General features: G+C 41.5%; 1 protein-coding gene across 1 annotated transcript; it reads right to left on the bottom strand.

The window, feature by feature from the left end:
- Window positions 1-1,740: 1,740 nt before the first annotated feature.
- On the bottom strand, window positions 1,741-20,420 carry RAB43 (RAB43, member RAS oncogene family). Its single transcript, XM_030501821.1, has 3 exons — window positions 20,146-20,420; window positions 10,985-11,168; window positions 1,741-10,091 (listed from the first exon to the last, which is right to left on the bottom strand). Exons 1-3 carry the CDS (start codon window positions 20,353-20,355, stop codon window positions 9,838-9,840), a joined length of 648 nt encoding a protein of 215 aa, XP_030357681.1. The 5' UTR covers window positions 20,356-20,420; the 3' UTR covers window positions 1,741-9,837.
- Between the last annotated feature and the right edge of the window lie 3 nt (window positions 20,421-20,423).

Below are 20,423 nucleotides of genomic sequence, written 5' to 3'. Positions count from 1 at the left end.
AGGTTATTTTTTTGCAGGTGCCAGCTACATAATGGAGGCCAGTTTACTTCACTAACAAGGAAAAAAAGTGTTTGTGATGTGTGATATGTCCTTGTGTATCCAAACTATTCCACGTTCCTAGGGAATTCAAGGAAGGTTCCTAGAAATGCAGCTAAGAAGTCCCTTTGAAGTGTCTGTCACATGCACTTACAATAAGCCAAGTAAACAGTTGTCATAGTTGTTTTCCACGGTAAATTCAAGTTACCAAAAGAGGCCTGTTAATGATATGTATTTAATTTGTCACAGACACAAATGACCAGGCAGCAGAGATCAGAGCAGTTTTGTTTTGGTCTCAGTGTGTGGGGTTTTTTCCCCTCTGCATAACCTTTTATGACTGGTTTAGCCTGTTTGCATTTTCAAGGGTGCACAAGGGTGTCCTGGGGGGATTCTGGCCACCCATCGTGCTCCCTCATCAGTGAGAGTCGTGCTGTTTGTGTGTCATACAGTGCTTTTGAAAATGACCTGGGAAGCTGCTATGAAACTACAGTTACACACGTGTGTGTCCTTTCTGCTCTGGAAATACTGTGAGAGCTCACTAGCAGCAAGCCAGGCAGGTTCCAAGGTTCCTACAAGCTAACACAGGTATGTGCTGTGAAAGCACAGGCTTGTTTTTGAAGGCCAGGTGCTTTACAGGGTTGAGAGAGCACTGTTCTACATTTGTATTCTGGGGCTTTGTTATAATAATGGTGGTATTTAGATAAATTACACCCATCTTTGTATATGAACTGTTACATTTTGTGTCATATCACAGCCTTGTAATTCACAACTTGCTTTTCCCTTCATATTTTTTGGATAAGTTGTTTCCCCCCCCCCCCACATAGATATTGAACTATACTATAAATGTGCAGAACACACGTGAAATACAAGAAAAATGAAATCTACAAAGAGTAGATGCATGTTAAGCAAGACATTTGCATTATTTACCTCTCAAACTGATTCTGTATAGCACTGTGCACACTAGTGATCTGTGCAGTTAAATCCAGAATGTTTCAGTAGGAAAGAATGTGTCAATATAAGCGAATTAACTAATGAATTCAGCTATACCCAGAACTCCAAGGAGCAGCCATCTCACTGAAAACTGCTAACTGCTCTATCTGAGGCTGCTACTGACGTAGTAGGCTGGATACAGAACCAAGTAACTCAATATTTGGCTCCTGTGGATGGAAAATGCTTATCTGCTGATGTTAGAATTAAAGACCCAAGCAAAAAGAAAGGGGTGTTGCTTTGTTTAATTTATAGCAATTAAATAAAATCCAGGATGTGAATGTTCCTTTGGGAAGGCACAGTTGGAACTACATTGTTTACATTGAATTGTAAGCACTGAAAAAGTTGCTTGTACTTCTCAACACTGAGGACTTCAGTTTTCATTCTTCATCTGATGTTGGAGAGCTTACTACTTTGAAACTATTTAATGGATAGGCATTTATGTAAGCGATGGGCAGTTGTAAGGATATGAGGAAGAGAGTTAAGCACTGTTTGTTTAGTAGAGTACATTGGGTTGTGTCTCATGTAGAAGACCATACAGCATTGTAGAATAGTTTATGCGTCATATAGTGCTTTTGAAGATGACCCGGGAAGCTGCTATGAAACTAGTTATACACGTGTGTGTCCTGTATTCTTAAAACTTGATTTTGTTTCTGATGATAAACCACAGCAAACTACGTGCATAAAATAACAACAGAAGATATTAATTGCCAAATGTTTACTTTAATTAAACCTTTTTAATGATACACAGTACAATGTGTCCACTACTTTGCTAAAATTCACAACAAAAAGTAGGATTCATATGTTTAAAAATATTTTTCATAATAAATTCATAAATAGATGAAGGTAAAGTATAAAAAATTACTGTAATATGCAAGCTTGCTCCCTTGTCTCCTCATATTCCAAATGATCTAAGTATTGTGATAAAGTTTAAAAGCAAAGTAGTTCCTGCTGATTAGAAATGTCCAGCCTGCATTTCTTGAAGAAACCTTGAAAAACAGCAACAGATTCATCCTAGAAAATGCAGAATAATTTTAATACTGTTATCATCCAAACCCCTCATCTGATTTTGGAATGCAGTGAATTCAATATGAATTAGAGACTTATATTTTCTCCCCAGCAGGTGTCTCAGCCAGACTCACTTGATTGCTACCTGGTCTCTGGAGTTGTGGGGTTTATACCTGTCAGGTATCAGTGAGTGAGGCACAGCAGTGGGAAAAGCTGGTTGGCAGCACGGAGCATACCTGACTATCAAAAATCTCAGCATTTCTCCTTACAGACTTAAAAACCAGAAGTCCTTAAAAACAGTTACAAATAACTAAATTCACCTTCTGCTCAGTATATGTCTGTATCTACCTTCTGTCTGGCAAGCAGGAGAGTGTCTGATCTCATCCGTTGGCTTCCCTGGCTTTGAAATGGTGTGTGTGTGTGTAGCACCATTCTAACCCTTTACCTGGTGAATCTCTTACATCACACCACCAGACTCTCTCAGCAAAGTCATCAATATTATCACTCTCTTAAGAAAAATGTACACAGCATTTTATTTGGTCAAGTAGCAAACTACTTTTCACACTTAGAATAATCTATTTAAATACCATTTATAAAGGGAAAAATGCTTACTGATGCATAGCATTGAAGTAGGGAATGAACATGAAAATGCAGAATAATCAGGATGCTCTGCCTTTCACATGAATGTATCTTTTTTTCCTGATAACTATTTCCCCTTAGTGCAAAACCAGTTCCATCCAGGTCTTGTGCTTTTTTGCAGTGGTAACTAGGTGCTTTTGAAGACATTGGCAGGCATCTGTCTGCAGTTTTGATGTCTCTGAAATTCAGCTCTTAACTCAGCTTTTAAAAGTACCTTCAAATTGACAAGTTTGCATGCCGTGTTCAAAGGACAATCTTTCATACCCTTGTTCTCACAATAGTTTCCAAAATCACTCCCTCACATCTTCATATGAGTCTATATTGTTCACAGCATTTATTGCGGAGGAAATGGGTGTTGATCATCTCAAGTTCTGCAGCAGAGTGCAGTGTAATAGGCTGTTACTTAGTGGTTACTGAACAGAGGCTGGCTTTTGGAACTACACAGACTGGGTTGGGCAAGTGCCTTAAAAAGACTATTTATAAGAAAATACACTCTTCTATTTAATGTTTTCCTCTGCTTTTATCTGGAGAAGATAATCTTTGTGTCTAAGGGTCTTTTTGTATTGATTGAACAATTAGAAATCTGTGCTAGCTTGCCACAATTTTGGTCCTATGTAAGGTACTTTAAGCCCAAACTTACAGAAACTTGGATTCTTTTAGCTAGCTATTATATCTGAATATATAATGTGTAATTTAAGATGTCTGAGTGAGTTTATAGGGGAATTAAGGTTTAAATTCCTACAGAGTAGTCAGTGATAAGATATATGTTCTTCTGAAAGCTGAAAATAGATGACTGCTGTTCTTAGTATCCCAGTCTAGGCTTCAAAATTAAAAGCTATAAATGTAGGATTTTTTTAATGGTATGCTCATGACTAAAGGAGAATAGTTCACTTGCAGGAATCTAGCTATAATAGCAAATTTTGAATGGGGTAGGTGAGCCTTAGACAGAAGTGGCTTTAAACAGAAGCAGCTTTGTGTATCTATCTAATATATACCTAATACATGCTGTATCTTACCCTGACCTACATTGCCTATTTGGGCTTGACTGATTTAATATCTGTAGTGATACTACAGATATTAAATAGCTTTCCCAGGAGCAGGAGGCTGACAGCTATACACGGGCAAGAACTTGTCAATTACAGTATCTGGTGGATCTTCAGTGCTTTGTGATAGGAGTGTTAATACTCGGTTTTCTGTTAAATCTGAGGTTGAAAGAAAGTAGAAATCAGTGTCAGCAGTTCAGCTGCATAATCAAATTGGAAATAATTAAAGTCTAAAAAAATCAAGTGCCATGTTGGATCTTTAAAGGTTTTCAAATGGTTTCCTGGGGGAGACAGACATACTTTTAACCTCATAATGGAGGAATAGGTTCTAAATGCAGCTTTAAGCCAACTTCACAGCTCTCCAAATGTTAAACTGTGCTGCTGCCATCCAGTTCACTGGTTTAGCAGTCCACTCTTCATCTGTATAGCCAGCAGTTTTCTGTTGTACCAGAAGTGGAACAGGAAAGCCCCAAAAACTACTTTGGTAGTGCATTATTTTACTTCTGGGAAGGAAAGTAAGTGTTGATTAAACCCAACACATTTAATCAAACTAAGCAGAAAATCTTCCCTGACTCTTTCTCAGGCTTCACTTTACTCATTCTTGTGAAGTTATTCAGTTCCTTTGTTTTCTGCTGGCTGCTGACTCATATGGAAACCCAAGACAATCATTGACACAATCTGTCTTCAGTGACACCTAAAGTTACTTATAACTACCTGTATCAGTATTCAAGTAATAGAAACCCTTGTTAAAAAAGGGAATTAAAATGGCAACCCTTTTGTGCTTCGAAGAATTATTTTTAAAGTGCATTTTAATGTTTTTCAGTCATATTAAAAAATGCTGTCTAAGATCAGGGTAGGTGAGTGTGCTGGCTATTCATGTCTAACCTCTGGCACCAATTCCATGAACAGCAAATACAGATTTGGGTTGGTTTGTTTGTTTTGCTCTTTTCCAAGTAAACTACAATGAAATGATAAAGATGCCGAGGGCTAAGCTTGTGCTGGAAATCACATCATCTACTTGTGGAATAGTTGTGAGTTTTTTCCTAAAGTAAGCAGTGGGGACTGCAGTTAAATGCTTCCATCTGAGATTTTTTTCTGCTTCAAATAGCTCTATAACCTAATTCAATAGAGTTAAATCTAACATCATCTGGCCAGTAAAAACTAAGGCACCCAGAAGGCTAGTTCTCTAACTGAAGTCTCAGTGGGATGTTCAGCACCAAAAGATACTACAAAAATAAAACTGAGGCAGTATTTCTTCACAGCATGAAAAAGAGCCGTCAGATCTGAGAACAGCCCGATTAGAAAGGACTCTGCTCTGTGACTCTGAAGTCACTATACTTCATACAACTATAACCACTGATCTGCAGTAACAATGTGACATCTTTTATGGCCCAGTTTGTAAATCTGGAATGCCTTTTAGTTGATAAAACATTCTAGTATCATTTGAGAAAGGCTGATCACCCTAACCACTTAATTACCCTAAACTTTGGGCTTCATTTCCTTTCAATTTCACCAAGAACTACACATGCATGCCCTTGGATCTGTTGCTCTTTAACACTTCTTGTACCACAAGGGCAGGAATTCAAGCTACGTAGTCATCATCAGCTGCTGGGGCAAAGTGCATCACCTGGGAACTACCTCTCCACAAATGAACTCCTGTGTCCTTGGATTTTCCCTGTTCACTGGGTGCACACTCTACCTGTAACCTGGTTTGTTTCTGTGAAGTCTCCACAGAGAATGACTGACGGGTTAAACTGAGCACCCTCCAAGGCTGGAAGATACCAAAAGGAGAGTAACTTTATTTTTCAGTTTCACAAAGCATGTATTGTTCTCACATCATTTTCCTCCAGCACACTGTTTACCCAGAATAATGCAACAGGGTAAAATTCAGTGGTCTGTTAACACAGAAATGTTTTGGGAGCAGGACAGGTGAAGATAAAACCATTTCTATTCATGATATAACACAAATTAATCTTGATTTAAAGAGACTCATTATATGAGTAAAACAATCCCATGAAGAGAAACTAATAATATTACCTCCCAGTTCCCTCAGGATTGGCATGAGATGCCAAAAGACACTCAAATGGTCAACTGGCTGGGGCTATGAGATTTAGTAGGAGAGATATAAATCTTAGTGGGACAGGCTATACTGGGGCAGATGGCAGAAAGGCTTTCATGTTATTTAAGGGTGTTACTGCATGTGTATACATACTGTAAGGTACTACTGCAGCAACACAGGTATAGTGCATCTGATGGTCAGCTCCTGTTCTTCAAATAAATATGATCTTCTTTAACGGCAAAGAAAAGACTGATCAAGAGCTCTCATTTTCATTAAGTTCTTAGAAATCAATGGGTATTAGCTGAGCTTAATTTAGTTTTGTAGTTCTACCCCCTGCAGAAGGGACCTGCTTTCCACTGCAGTGAGTGATAAAATCATTAGGACTTAGGCTGTGTTCATTTTGTTTTGCAAAGTAAATGTTAGCAGGTTTCTGGGCTGAGCTTTATTTGGTGTTATATTTACATAATTCTAGATATGTGTGCAAGTTCCATCCTTGATGGACTGGATGAGTAACTGCAGATAAAATTAGTTTAAATCAAAATCAATGCAGAAAGCTCCTGAGTACCACATTCTGCTGATTATTTCAGTTCAGTATTTGCCTCTGCATTCCACTCCTAAGTGTTACAAGGCAGGGATTAATGGTCCCTTCTGTGTCTTTGTAATATTTTGCACACTTTGGGCATTGCCAAAAATAAATGATAAATACTGATGCAAATACATGGTCAGCCAAGGAGATCTGCTTAAAAGCAATTACTGCACCCTAGTCTTGTTAATGTTCAACTGCCAGTAACCAGGCTTCTTGGCAAATGTTGGTGCTGTGAACTCTGCTTGTGCATTACTGAATTATTCACTTGCTGTATGGCAGTGTGCATTGTACCCTAAGGTTTGAAATAGAGGTTTTTACCCGTAAATCCCAGGTTTATTGCTACTCTCCTCACTCAGATATACTTTTGGTTTCAAGAGGATTAATGGAATTAAACCAGCAGGACTATCTTCCTAACACTTGAATTACATAGCTATGTGTGTGAATTACATATTTAATAGAAGTCTTCAGAAGGGGAGTGAAAAGCTCCAAGTTACTTACTAATTTATTTCTGGCCAAGAAGCTATCAGCCTAGTGAGTATTGTAAGGCTTTGGTAATTGACATAAGCTTTTTCCTACTGACAGCCAAAGCACTGTCATTCATATCTGCTGCTAACCTGAAAAAATAAACCAAATCTTCAGGCTGTTTTTTTGTTCCCTTTTGTTCCATTAGGTTGGGCATGCAAACTTGTATGGCTCATTACAACATAGAAGAGCCGAGAGTTAGGAGACAAAGCTGACCTAAAGCCATAGTCTTAGTTTTCTACAGCAAAATGAAACCTAATCTGAGTTGGTGCCTTCACTCAGAAATACAGCAACAAATCACTGATGCTGTATCTCATGTTTTCTGACTGAAACAGACTAACCTGTAGACAGAGTCTCAGCCTTCAAGACTAGCTTAAGGAATATATGGGGGCAAATGGTAAGGAAAATTATAGTGCTTGGTCTAATTCTACTTGTCTACTAAACAAAACCTGAAAACTAAGGAAGTGGATCAATAGTTCCTCAATTCTCCATCTACCGTAAAAGCACAGTCGTTCATTGACTGCACTGCAAGCAGGATTTACGTTCATTTTGCATCTTGCTCCAGTTGTAAGATGAGTTATTATGTAAACTACTGATTTCAGTCTGAGTAGTAGCAGTACCGTTCTTCAATGCATGTGAATCTTTATCAGCATAACTTAAATAATTTGGCACTAATCCTGCAAATAGTGGGAGGCTGAGCTTATCTGAGGGTCTGTGTTCAAGCATGCTGACCTGCAGGACTGTTATCTACAGATGTAAACTAGAATATGGCATGACAAAGTCAAATGCTTGCTAGGATTCTGGATCTTCAGGACCAGCTAACCAGCTGGAAAAGCAGTCATCAGGACTGAGTTTTAGCTTGGACTGTCTTCACAGTTTCTCCTGGGAGCAGAATACAGGGTTTGCTAATCACTAACAAATCTAGAGTATGGATAATTCTCATTTTCAGTGTCTAGCTACTGCTGGACACTCATTGCCTGTTGTCTTTGGATGTAGGAGAGCTGGGAATGTCCTGGAAAACTATCAAAAATACTCCTAAGTACTGCAGCTCAACCTGCCCTTCTGTATAAAACATCAGAACTGTGAAAACTCTACTAATTGAAAAATTTCAGGCCCTTTCACTCTTACAGCTACAAAACTTGAAAACTACCCCTTTAGATTAGAAGCAAGCAGGCTATAAAACATACATTACGCCTCAATTAGCTACCTCATAGTTTAAAAAACCAAAAAGACTAGAGAATGGTTTAGTATTTTCTGTAGGAAGATGAACAGTATTGAAATTAGCCCATTGATCCATTAGCCCTTTCTTAAATCTTCCTGATTTTCATGATACTGGATATGTTCAATGGCTAAAAACAAATGTAGCTCTAACAGCAAACCAATCCAGGTGCTTTTTGATCAAGATTTTCAGACAGGATAAGTGACTTCACCTTAACTGTGTGCTTTCTGAAAATGAGCTCCTTTAAAGTAGCAGGATTGCAAAAATCATTTGTCACCCTGAACACCTTTGCTCTAACCACAGAGTTAAAATAATCCTGCTTCTGCTCTCTTTGCAAGTCCATTTTTGTAAGGTGCTTGAGAGTGTAAGTCCAGAGAGGACTGCTGCCATCAGTACTTCACCTGCACCTACAACATGTAATACAGAGCTGAATCTGAAAGACAACTATATGGAGTTGTGTTACTAAATCTATTTAACTTAACAATGTAGACCTTTGATCAACAGTGAAAGATTCTTCCTGATGAGTGTTTTCAAGGAACGAACAGCAACTGGTAACTTGTGATAGGGAGAGGGGAGCAGTTGAGTGCAAAGTTGGGAGGGAATTACTTGCAAAGGTGCTGGTTTCTTAAACCCAAGAAGTTGCAATGCATGCAGTTTTCAGCTCTTCAGAGGTCTTCTTTCCCATTATATGCCAAGATTGTTTTTAAAGAGGTGGTTTAAAAACACCCAAAAAGCAAAACCCAAATCCAAACCAAAAATCAAATCCACTTACACCACTTAAGCAATAAACACTCTGGTAACATTATGTCAAATGTGTGACCAGAATGAACCCTGTTTATGACCAAATAGGCACATGGCAGGACATCATGGCTACCAGTCAGTTCAAGGTTTCTCCAGTTCCTCTTTCCAGTGGCACAGGTCTTGAGTTGTGGAACGAAATTAAGGGACCTGAGAGGAAAAACTCAATGATACTCACTTGCAAAAGGGAGCTATCACTGTGCAAACAAGAACAAATGAAATGCATCTACCCTCTCCTCAAGGCTGTATTTAAAATAACTACACTGGTTCAGTCCTGTTTGACAGCAAGTTCTCTGATGCTGCTCAGGCTGATCTTGCTTTTTGTTAACTTGATAACTTAAAATTCTAACAAAACCTGAGAGAAGACTTCCCCACCCGGGCCTGTCCCAGCGTGAATCAGCAATTCACATGCCCTAGGGCAGGTTACTGCTTTCTGGTCCTGTAATCAAAATGCTGGGAATTCTGACGCTTGAAATACCTTTATCAAAGACACTGGCACTTTCTGGTCATTGGTGGAGTGCTGAGGACTTACAGAGTCACTGTTAAGATTGCCTATTCCAAAAGTGACCTCCTTTGCCAACAGTCCCATGCTAAATGCTTCAGAACTCTGGGTGTGCATCAGCCTCTTCCCCAACCATCTGCCTCCCTACCCCACATCACCAGTTCACAGTTGTTTCTTCCACTTTTGTAACTTGGGTGAAGGTTACAGAAAAGGAGATGGTGGGGCCAGATGTGAAGGTTTTCAGAGGGTTTGACTTTCAGGACTACCTCTCAAGAGACACTGTTTAAAAATAAGAAACCAAAGCAAACAGGATTGTGTCTAATGTCTACAAAACTGCTGGTTTCACAGGAGGAGGAGGATATGGCTGCCATGCTACTCAGCATTAAGGTGAAGCACCATCTAAATTCCAGTAAAGTTAGGGATATCACCTAGCTCATATCAGCAGCCACACCCCCAGCCTTCTGCAACGTCTTTGCTGTCAAGCTTGATGCTGTCAGTATTCTTCTCACTGATCATAGGCCCTCCATGTCTCATCATGAGCTCTGTAGCCATCTTCACAAAAGCCTCCTCTACATTGCTGGAGTCTTTCGCAGAGGTCTCTATGGCACAGATGATATTATCATAGTGTTCAGCCAGACTCTGAGCTTCTTCCAGCTGAACCTCTCGAAGGTCACTTAGGTCAGACTTGTTTCCTGGAAGAAACAACAGAATCATTTTCTGTCAGAGTCAGTATTTAGCAGGAGGTTCTCAGGTTGTCCAGAGCTGCAGAACTGCCATTCTTGGAGACTTTCAAAGTTCGGCTGAACATGGCCTGTCCAACCTGACATGAGCCCTGCTGCCAGCAGGAGCTGGACTGGATAACCTCCTCAGCCCCTTCCAGCCTCTATTCCTGTGTTACTCAGAGAACAGGAAAAGTCAGTAACTGAAGAGTGGTGGCTATAGACCTTAAGAGAAGAAAAATGAGCTAGAAATGGAAGCTAAAAGCATTTTGTGAAAACAGCAGCAGCCTGCTGGTACCTAGGGAAATCTGGGATAGTGCCTATGTTGTATTAGCAGATTTCCAGGGCGCAAGAGCCGCGTCTGAGTCAGAAACATTGGGGCTGGGAAGCAGAGAACTGACAAACCCTGACTGCCCGAAAGTCCTTCCAAAATCTCCCATTTGCTGAAATTTGTGGGTGTTCCAGTTTGCCAAAACATGTTGGCTTGATGTGATGGAGCCTCACTGGTCCCTGGAAACCTTATGATCCTTATCATGAGGATAGCTCCCCAGCAGCTGTGCCTCAGAACCTGCAAGCCTTGCCTGCCCACTTCTCCATTAAGTGAGAAGCAAAGGATTCAAAGCTGGCTTCTGATACAAAGCTGCCTACTTCTTAATGGAAGTTAATCAAAGCAAAATGTTTCTCATTTGATGAATCAGCACTTGCTAATAAAAACAAACAAACAAAACTCCAGGGAAAATTTCCAATGGGATCTACTACATACATCTTAATTCAGAAATAAAACTTCCAACCACCTTAAACAGGTATTGAAACTAATTACATTGTATGGTAGCCTGTAGCACTTGGTATTAATACTTTTAACTCACCGATCAGTAGCTGTACTATGTTGGAACCAGCATACTTCCTTACATCCTCGATCCAGCGAGGAATGGACAGGAAGGAGCCTCTCTTGCTGATGTCATAGGCCAGGATTGCTCCATTGGCACTGCGGTAGTAACTCTGTGTGATAGTGCGGAACCTCTCCTGGCCAGCTGTGTCCCAGATCTGCAACTGAATAAAGCAAAACACACAGTGAGACGCTGGGCAGCAAGCTTTCCTCAATCAAAAGATAGGCTTTGATTCAATAACCTTGTTATAAAGCTTCCTTATACATAATATATTCTGGCATCACTTCTTTCTAGCCCTTTGTTTGTGATTCAAGGATAATAATATACATCAGAGAATGTTTTTGCGCTCGGCTGCTCAGAGTTTGGATCAGTTGAGACACTCTGGGATCCTGCAGGTGAGCTCTGATGCATTCTTCTGTAGCAGACTATGGAACTATCACTTGTGTGTCCAGCCCTACCCCTCTGTAACCTTCTCTAGCGCAGTTAGCAAAACAAGACGTTAGCCCATAGGCAAGCCACTCCACTTCCTCATCTGGTATGTTACTGAAACTACAGGAGGGTTTTCACTACCATCCTGTCTGTGGTACTGATGTAGGTTTGCCAGTTCTGCTACTGGGGCGGTAACAACTGGAGCAGGATGGGGTGGTATCACCCAAGAGCCCTGATGCTGTTTGGGAAGTACATACGAGACAATTGAAAGAATATATATAGAATACATAAAACATATAAAAGAAATGCCAGCAATTCCTGGTTTCAATAGTCAGCCAAAGATCTAGTCAGGCTAGGCAGCTGTCCTTTTTTAAGTGGTAGAACAGCCATTACATCTGGGCAGGGAGGAGGAATGCTTAACTTACATACTTTTGCCTAAATCCAGCAGCATAAAAACTATGAGTTTAGTATCAGGGTTTGAGTTCCCAGTACTAGATGTTCTAGAAGCAGCAGCCAAATAACTCAGAGTGGACAAACACAACATCCTGCTTATAGGGTAAATGTCTAAGTCCTCTTGTTTTATAGGTTGTGTAATGTTCTGGAACATGACATCTTATATTCCGGGAGCTTTTAATCTAAAGTAACTGTGGATGTTCTCATCTCTAATCCTTTTTGAATCTTTCAAAGCTCTTGGCTTCAACATAGTGGCAATGAAACCAAAGAATGTCCTTTTAGAAATCTTATCTTTTCTATCCTTCTGTTGCACTTTCACTTCTCTAATGTGAAGTGACAAATGAGACACCACTGCTTGCCTTTTTGCGCCATTCCTTATATTCTGCACCTCCTCTTAACTGGGACAGGACATAGCAAATACTCCTGGGGTTTTTAATCTTCCCATATTGTGGACCTGTTACTTAGTATTTCCCCTCTCTCTGAACCTTGCTGTTTTAAAGAGCTGACAACTTCACACAATGTGCCAGTGATATTTTGTACTCAATAACATGGAATCATTTTTCTATTTCTTTCTTTTGCACATCAGTATTTCGTTTGTATCTTCTGACTCTGCTGCATGTTTGAGCAGCAACTTTCACTTTGGCAAAGGCTGTACTTTGATCACTTTGGCAAAGTGATCAAATCACTTTCCTGTGCTAAGCTAACCAAGGATAAGGCATTTAGATCTCAAACTGTATATGTACAGCTTAAAAGGAATCAACCCAATGAGAAAGTACTTCTCAGTCCTAATAAGAGTTTTCTCAGAGAAGGGGAAGGGACTGTAATGGCCTCAGAAAACCGAAAACCACAAAGCAATGATTATTAACAGAGCAGATAATGACTTAGAACAGTCAACAGACAAACACCAGGGACAAGGAAGTTCATGGCAGGTTTATGTATGATGTTGTCTGTACTCAAGTCTCCCACTAGACCTTTGTGTCTGTTACGTAGTTTTAAATCTCAATCCTTGATTAGGTCAAGTGCAAAACAACGCTAATGACGATTACCCAACACTTGGGAGAGGTCTAAGAGAGTCTTTGCAGACAGAAGAATCATAAACATTTTAAATTAAAAAAGAAAAATTGATCTAGCTTACACTTTTCACATGGTGTAAGTGTGATTTACTTGCAGAGTGACTGAGCAAGCCAGCCTTGCGCTGTACACTGCCTTTTGAAAACCTCTAAAGAAGTATATTCCATGGAATCTCAGAATCATTGAGGTTGGGACAGGTTTTGTGAAGGGACAAAGCCAACTGCCTGCTCCAAGTGGTTTCAAAACTTAATTCTTTCCCAAATCTATGATTTTCCCAGGGAGCAACATAAGTCTGATCGGCCTGTAGTTCCCAGGGTTTCTTGCCCTCTCTGAAGATGAGTATGGTATTTCCCTTCCTCAGGTCCTCCCCAATTTCCACAGCCTTTCAAAAGCAACAGAGCAACCTCAAAATGTCACCAGCAAGATCTCACAGCATCCCCCTGCATTTTTTACTCAAGCATTTACATCTATCTGTCCACAGGACTGCAGGTACAAAGTTGCTGAAGCTCTCTGTGTGCTGCTGGGAACAAGACCACAGGTTTGACCTTCTCAGGAGCTCCAACAGCAGTCTTCCTTGAGCCCGCATCCTTCAGGTAAGTTTTCTCTCAGGCATTTGAAGTTCCTCACTTCTCTTTTGTGTAAGGACATTGAGTCATTTAGCTTTTGACGTGATCTTAAGTTTGTTGTGGTTTTGCTGTCATTGCTGAGACTACAGTACGTTATTAAACCTGTAAGACGTTTTCTTTGCAAACATACCTGTCAACTGGCACAGCTGCATGTCACCGTTCCCACCGTTGTGCTGGCAGAAGGAGCCAGGTGAGGGCTCAACTCTTTGTTTCAGGGGAAGTCAGTCAAATATGGGCGTGGTTTAATGACTTGCTTAAGCCAAACTAAGACAACACTGTCATCAAAGACTTGCCACCCCGGCTGTACATCCTCTCTCTGCATTGAAACTAACACTTGTACTTTTTGGGGGGCTAATAACAACTCAGTCCTTACAATTTGGAAGCTTGGCAACTTGTCCTGTCATGTTGGTTGAAGTTTTAATAACTGCCTTATTTTAAATCATAAGGAACAGAAACACACAGAGTATGCAAGTGTTAGGAACCAGATTACCCTAAAAAAATGTATATAGTCTCTCTGTTGAACTATATTTACAAGTAGGTAACTCTGGACAAGTAATAACAATTGCAAATTCTTTGGAACAAAATTTAGTCTTAGTATTTCTCATTTAAAAGCCCCTCAACATAAGTTAGATGTTAAATTCAAAATCCCAAATGAACTGTACTAGCCACAGGTTACAACAAGAGATAAGATTCTTCCATATTGTGTATCATCGATGCAGTATATGACATGAAGTTCTTAATTATTTATTTCCTTGATTTAAGTGCTCTGGCTTTGTAAATGATGTGATGAAAGCCATGTCTGTCACTCAGTAACCTTCTGAAGCCAGTCCTGAGTTTGTGATCACTTTAGCAACAATTTTGGTGTAAGACAGACAGAAGTTGGGATTGCTGGAAAATCATGTAAGCTTCATCTGAGGGTACTAAGAAAAACCACCTATAAGAGATGGGGGACCCCTCTAATAATGAGGACAGGATAAAGAATGGAGAATAAACAGCCATTGTTCAGAAGGAATATGACAGAATACCCTAAGTGAACAAAGACAAGGACTCACCTTTCTTGTGCTAATTGTTTCACTCCTGAATGCCCATTTAATTACTAAAGCTGGTTAGTTTGATCTGCTTTTAGCTTTGAATTTTTTGGACAGCAGAGCCCTTAGCACTGACTGGTACTGAATAGCAAAGTGCTAACCCAACTATTAACTCCTGTAAGATTTTTCATGACTCCATTTAATCACCACAGAATTGGAGCTTTCCGTAAGTACACTAGACAAACTCTTGAACATCTTTTCACACTTGCTTTTTCATCCTTTCCTGTTGGGAAGGAGTACATGTCATTCATCCCTTGCAAGGATGCAGGCTAGGGTCTGTGTGACTAGGAAGCAGCTGTGCTGAAAATGCCCTGGGGGTCCTTGTGGACAGCAAGCTGAAGGGAGCCAGCAGTGTGCCCTGGCAGCAGCCTGAGCTGTACTGACAGGAGTGAAGCCAGCAGATCAAGGGAGGTGATTATTCCCCTTTATTCAGCACTAACTAGGTTCCGGCTAAAAGACAGTGTCCAGTTTTGCTCCCTCCCCCACTACAAGAAAGACATTGAAGAACTGGAGCAAGTTCAGTGGAGGGCCATCAAGATGGTCAGGTAATCAGAGTACACACCCCATGAGAAGAGCCTGAGGGAAACAGGCTTATTCAGCATGGGGTGCACAGTAACTGTGAGGAAGTTATCAAGAAGACTCAGCCAGGCTTTTCACAGTGGCACAGGATGGGAAGATGAGAGACCCCAGATTAAAACTGAAACAAGGAATGTTTCAGATTGATGGAAGGAGAAAAATTTATGGTGGGTCTCTGGAAGATCATTCTGGGATGTCTAATTAGGCTTAAAGAAAACAGAGTTTCAACTACAGAAATAGACACAGCATAGAAAATGGCGAGTGACAGGTTGGCCAAAGAGCACAGTAAACAAGTGTTATCAAATGGTTTGATGTGGATTCTTCTTGCATTGATAAACATATTGTTTATCAAAGGTTAATGCTTAACAAATGGCCTCAAGACATGTTACATAATTTTTCCCTCCCTTACTTCCTACATAACTTAAGTACTTTCCTGATTCTTCTAAAGTATCAAGGAAGTTCAGGTGTACTTTTGTTTGTGAAGCAGCATTACTAATAACTAAGTACATCCTATAGCTGATACTTTACAAAGATAGGAATGTCACTTTTGTGCTAGGGATTCTTCAAAATATAGCAACTTCCATAAAATTTCCCAGCAGTGAAATGGAGTATGCAAAGACTGTGCTAAATGATTCTTAACGAACTGTCTGTCTAAATCCTGTCATCAGGATGGCAAGCAATACTGCACATTTCTGTATGCTGGCAAATCACAATACTTGCTCCTAAAAAGACTTACTGAAACAATCTTGCAACTGAAGCCATATAGTTTTTGCCTAAAGCAACAAAACTAACACCTGTATGGCAAATTATTTCCATTTAAAGTGATGTTCATACACCAAACAGCTAGGACAAACTGCTCCACTCAACTGTTTCCTTACAAAATGGTCCAAGAAGGAGGAATCCCTCTTTGCTGGAAATGCAGAATTCCTGTCTGCTCTAACATTACGACTGTCAAAGTAGTTGACAGAGAAGAGATCTCAAAGAATATTGGAATAACCAACAGCTTCACTTGTATTTGTTTAGAACATTATTAAATGCACCAGTCAGGAGACAAGACAGTTAACAAATCATGGGTTTATATTACTTGCAATTTGGCCAGATAATGACACATTATGTTTTGGGCTGTTCTGAAAGGAATATAGTTAGAGCCACGAGGCCTGAATAAAAGCCAAGAATCTTGGTATCATATGTGCTGAAAAGCTTGGAAATTAAAAAGTGCAATGATACAGAAAGAAGTATTTGTTATAAAAGGAATGTGTTTGTTTTCAACTGTTCTTCCCTTCTGCTGCTTTCTGAAATACATAGTAAGATAGAGAAAAAACTATGGCACAAAGATAAAAATACTCAGTATATGTAAAACCACTATGAAATGACAGTGTAAAGTAGACATTAAAGATACCCCATTAATTTGTTGGTTCACAGGAGGTAATTCAGGAAAAGAAAAGGAATTTTGTTATTACTAACAACAATCTATGGACTTAGGAATGTCCTTGCCTATCATTATGTAAAATCTTAGTTCCCCCATTTGATAAATATCATGTCTTCCAGTGACATAACAGTTACAACACATTTTTGTTCTGTTTGCCAGATTCTTTCTATCACTCATAGAACAAGTAATTATTTTATCAATGGCACATTAGCCACTATGCATTAAGTCAACAACCACAACTTCTGGGCACTAGAGCCTGTACTCGAGGATTTAGCCTCAGGATTTAGGCTGAGAAGGATGTATCTGATAGAGTAGTACACCCCAATTCCAACCCGTTGAACAGCATACACTAGAGCCTCTTTTTTTTTTTAATGAATATAGACTGCAGATACTTCATAAAATAGAGGGGGGAAATTCTGATATATGCTGGTCAGAATTTGCCCCTGGGATAAAAATCAAGGGTGGTCATCACAGGTAGCCTTACTTCGAAGTTCCATTAGAACTCAGTGTGTTACATCTGCCAAATCCCTGCCTGGCTCCTCTTTGCTCCAATGCCTCCAAGAGTCCACAGCTCGCAACAGCCTGTCCCAGAGGCAACTGGGTTGTATAATCCCACTGGACAATACCTCAAATTCCAACTGGAAATCCTAAAGAACAAGAATAGAAACAGAAGACTGGATGGCACAGACAAGCTTTCCCTCTGGAAGTGGTAAATCTCTGCAAGTCAGGATATACAGGGGGAGGTTATGGTACCAGCGCTTCACTGGTTTATTTCCAAAGAGAAAGTTCAGTTACCAGCACTGTCCATCAATAGCTCCTTTCTCAAGCACTAATGTCTCTATAGATGAAGTTTAGTCAACTTCAGTAGCTGATGAAGCAGTAGTGTATGAAATACTCTTTGAGACACTTGAATACAGCTTTTAGATGCAAGCAAAGCCTTAAGTTTAAAAAAAGCTATTTGCAGAACCTTATCCTTTAGTATCCCAACATGCTTCTTATCCAACAAAAAGGCACCAAAGGAACTGAGATTTCAAATCCTCGGGCCCCAAATATTTCAGCAACATTATACAACTATAATGACAACATCTGAAGTTTTAAACAGAAAGGGGCACTAACACAAATGTTACAATGTAAGTGTCCAGTTCACACTCACTTGTGTTGTAATACTCTTCCCAGCCTGACTGAAAATGAAGCTCAGACCACTGGGGGTGGAGCAAGTGAAGCTCCTTGGGACTTTTTCTGTACACACTATCATTCTGAAGGAACTTCTAAAGATGAGCTTATGGAATTCTCTCAGTCCTGCACCATTTGCTAAAAAGCAAACAAGCGCTCACATTCCTTATGGAGATACTGTCTGGAGTAGCAAAAACCAGTAATGAAATTGGAGCAGCACAGAGAATCACCTGGCATGCTTTGATAGGGATCTTTCTGTAAGGTCAAACACATTGTATTTTAAATGCATCCTGAACATCTCTTGATTCAAGGTATCCCAATCAAGAATGTCTCTGAAGCTCTTTTAAAGAAGTACCTCCCACGTAACTGAGACAGAAACAACGAGAAACAAAACACATCTCTCATAGAGCACACGTAACAGGGCAGGATACCATCTGTCCAGACAGCTGAAGTGCACCTCCTGCAATCACTATGCCTCCACCAAACCCAAAGCTGTAGAACGTGCAAGAAACACACCCCTACTCACCTGCTTTATGAGGAAGCTCACAAAAGTCTCATCAAATGCCTCCTTATTTTCCATTTCTGGTAGCATGCTGAACAATCCTACCCAGATTAGCTGGACTGCTCCGAATCTCAACCCAACCAGAAAAGCCTGGCTGGAATTTAAACTTCACATACAACCCACACCTCTAAGAGACCAAACAAAACAACCTTCCAAGCAAATGTTTTCATGTTTCAGCTGTGTCCCCGACCCTACAGCTAGCAAAAATACCTGTAAAGTAAATCAACAACACTGATTAATTTGTCTAAAGTAATGCTTAAAATACTCTTCTGCAATCTGTGCAGCCCTAGGGTTTTTTGAACTGGAAGTACAGAACAATTCAAAGAAAAAGAAAGCCTTGAGAGCTTGCATTTTCTCACTTGTTTTCTCTAAAATACTACTAAATCCCCAGGTTCTGTTACAGACCGGTTACCAATCCAGGAACACTCGGGTGCACCTCCTGTGCTAACATGGAAAGCGCACCTAGGGAGGTCTGGGTCGGGTTACTCCTGAGCTCCTCCCTCCCTGCTCCTGAAGGCACTGGCCAAGACCCCAGCACCGGAGCAGACACATCTGTGCCCTTCCTGTGCCTGGCATTTAAATGGAGCCAGGTTTCACTCTTAAAGGAGAACCCTCACTTCTCAGGGCTCACTCACTGGAAAGTGCAGAAGGTACCAACAGCATACGCAGAAAGTCCAGCAGCCAGCTGTACATGGGAGAAGGGGTAATACCACGAAGGAAATCAACACCTTGCTAGGCTGGAGCTTCTGATCCCCCTCCTTTCCTAAAACATGTGAACCTTCATTTCTTCCATTCTCTGCAACTTTCTCTGCTTAATATTCTGCTCACTAAAGTTAATCTGTAAGAAAAAGATAATAGAGGACTTTGACACCTACTTGGGAAAACACAGACCAAAATTCAACTGCAATTACCGTATTTCTGTGTCACCAAAAGCTTTACAACCGCCTGATCTTTCCCAGGCAGTGGCTGCCCCAAGTTCTTTTCAGTCCCACTGGGGTAAGTAAGAGTAGTTGTACGACTCCTCTCTGGAGGGGGTTGATCGCAGCCGCCCCCTACGAACCGCGGGTGCTTTAAGGCTTTTCCTGTCTGTTGCAGCACACTCTGTTCTGGAACCTGTGCTGCTGAGGGTCTGACTGCACCGGGCAGATGTCCTTATCCTCTTTCTAACCCTAACGACTAGCAGATTTTCTCCATCGTAAGAAAAGCATTAGTCAAATTTAGGGTTGATTTATTCTGGTTTGAGAAGAACTACGTAAGTTACACTTTCAGAGACACCCTGTAAACAGTTCTTTAAGGTAACTTTTAAATGCACTCATCTAACAGCCGCTCCCGCAGCTTCTCCTGCTCTGCCAGTTCCACGTCCCCTTCTGGAAACATGACAGTCCAGCTGAGGTTCCTCCTGGCTCGTAAACACACCGCGGCCAGCAGCCTCACTGCAAACGGGTGCTGCGTTACGACACAGGGGAGGCAGTGCGGGTTCCCAGCGGGGCTTCTACCAGTGCCCGTGCGGTGCTGAGGGCCCTCAGCCGCGCCGCCGCTCCCGCCGCAGCAGGACGCGGTGACGGATGCGCTTGGTCCCTCCTTGCCCATAGGAGCCGTTCGGGAAGACGGCCCCGGGGCCGAGCAGCCCGGCCCCCAGGCACGGCAGCAGTCGGGCCGGAGCTCTGCGGCGCCGGGCGGGGACGCGAGCCGCAGCCCCCTGCCCGCCCGGCAGCCCCGGGAGCGGCGCTCACCTTCACCCGCTTGCCCTGGATCTCCAGGCTCTTCATGGTGAAGTCCACGCCGATGGTGCTGCCCTGGCGCTCGGCAAAGGCCCCGGTCTTGAAGCGCTGCACAAGGCAGGTCTTGCCCACGCTGGCGTCCCCGATGAGCACCAGCTTGAAGAGAAAATCATAGCTCTCCTCTGGGTCGGGGCCGGGCCCCGGCGCTGCCGGGCCGGGCATGGCGCTGCCGCCCTCCGGCCTTCCGCCCGCCGCCGAGGGGAGCCGGGCTCTGCGCAGCGCCCGCCGCC

The sequence above is a fragment of the Strigops habroptila genome, chromosome 11, assembly GCF_004027225.2.
Source record: "Strigops habroptila isolate Jane chromosome 11, bStrHab1.2.pri, whole genome shotgun sequence".
Classification (NCBI taxonomy): Eukaryota; Metazoa; Chordata; class Aves; order Psittaciformes; family Psittacidae; genus Strigops; species Strigops habroptila.
Note: the sequence above shows the minus strand (reverse complement) of the source record. Positions and strands in the feature narration are given on the sequence as shown.

What these genes read in the sequence shown, in the direction of transcription:
- RAB43 (XM_030501821.1), bottom strand. Translation starts at nt 20,355, where the DNA reads ATGCCCGGCCCGGCAGCGCCGGGGCCCGGCCCCGACCCAGAGGAGAGC. An exon ending in TCCAGGGCAAGCGGGTGAAG is followed by an intron (nt 11,169 to 20,145) that starts GTGAGCGCCGCT and finishes TGCTTTATTCAG; the next exon opens with TTGCAGATCTGGGACACAGC. An exon ending in CATAGTACAGCTACTGATCG is followed by an intron (nt 10,092 to 10,984) that starts GTGAGTTAAAAG and finishes TGTTTCTTCCAG; the next exon opens with GAAACAAGTCTGACCTAAGT.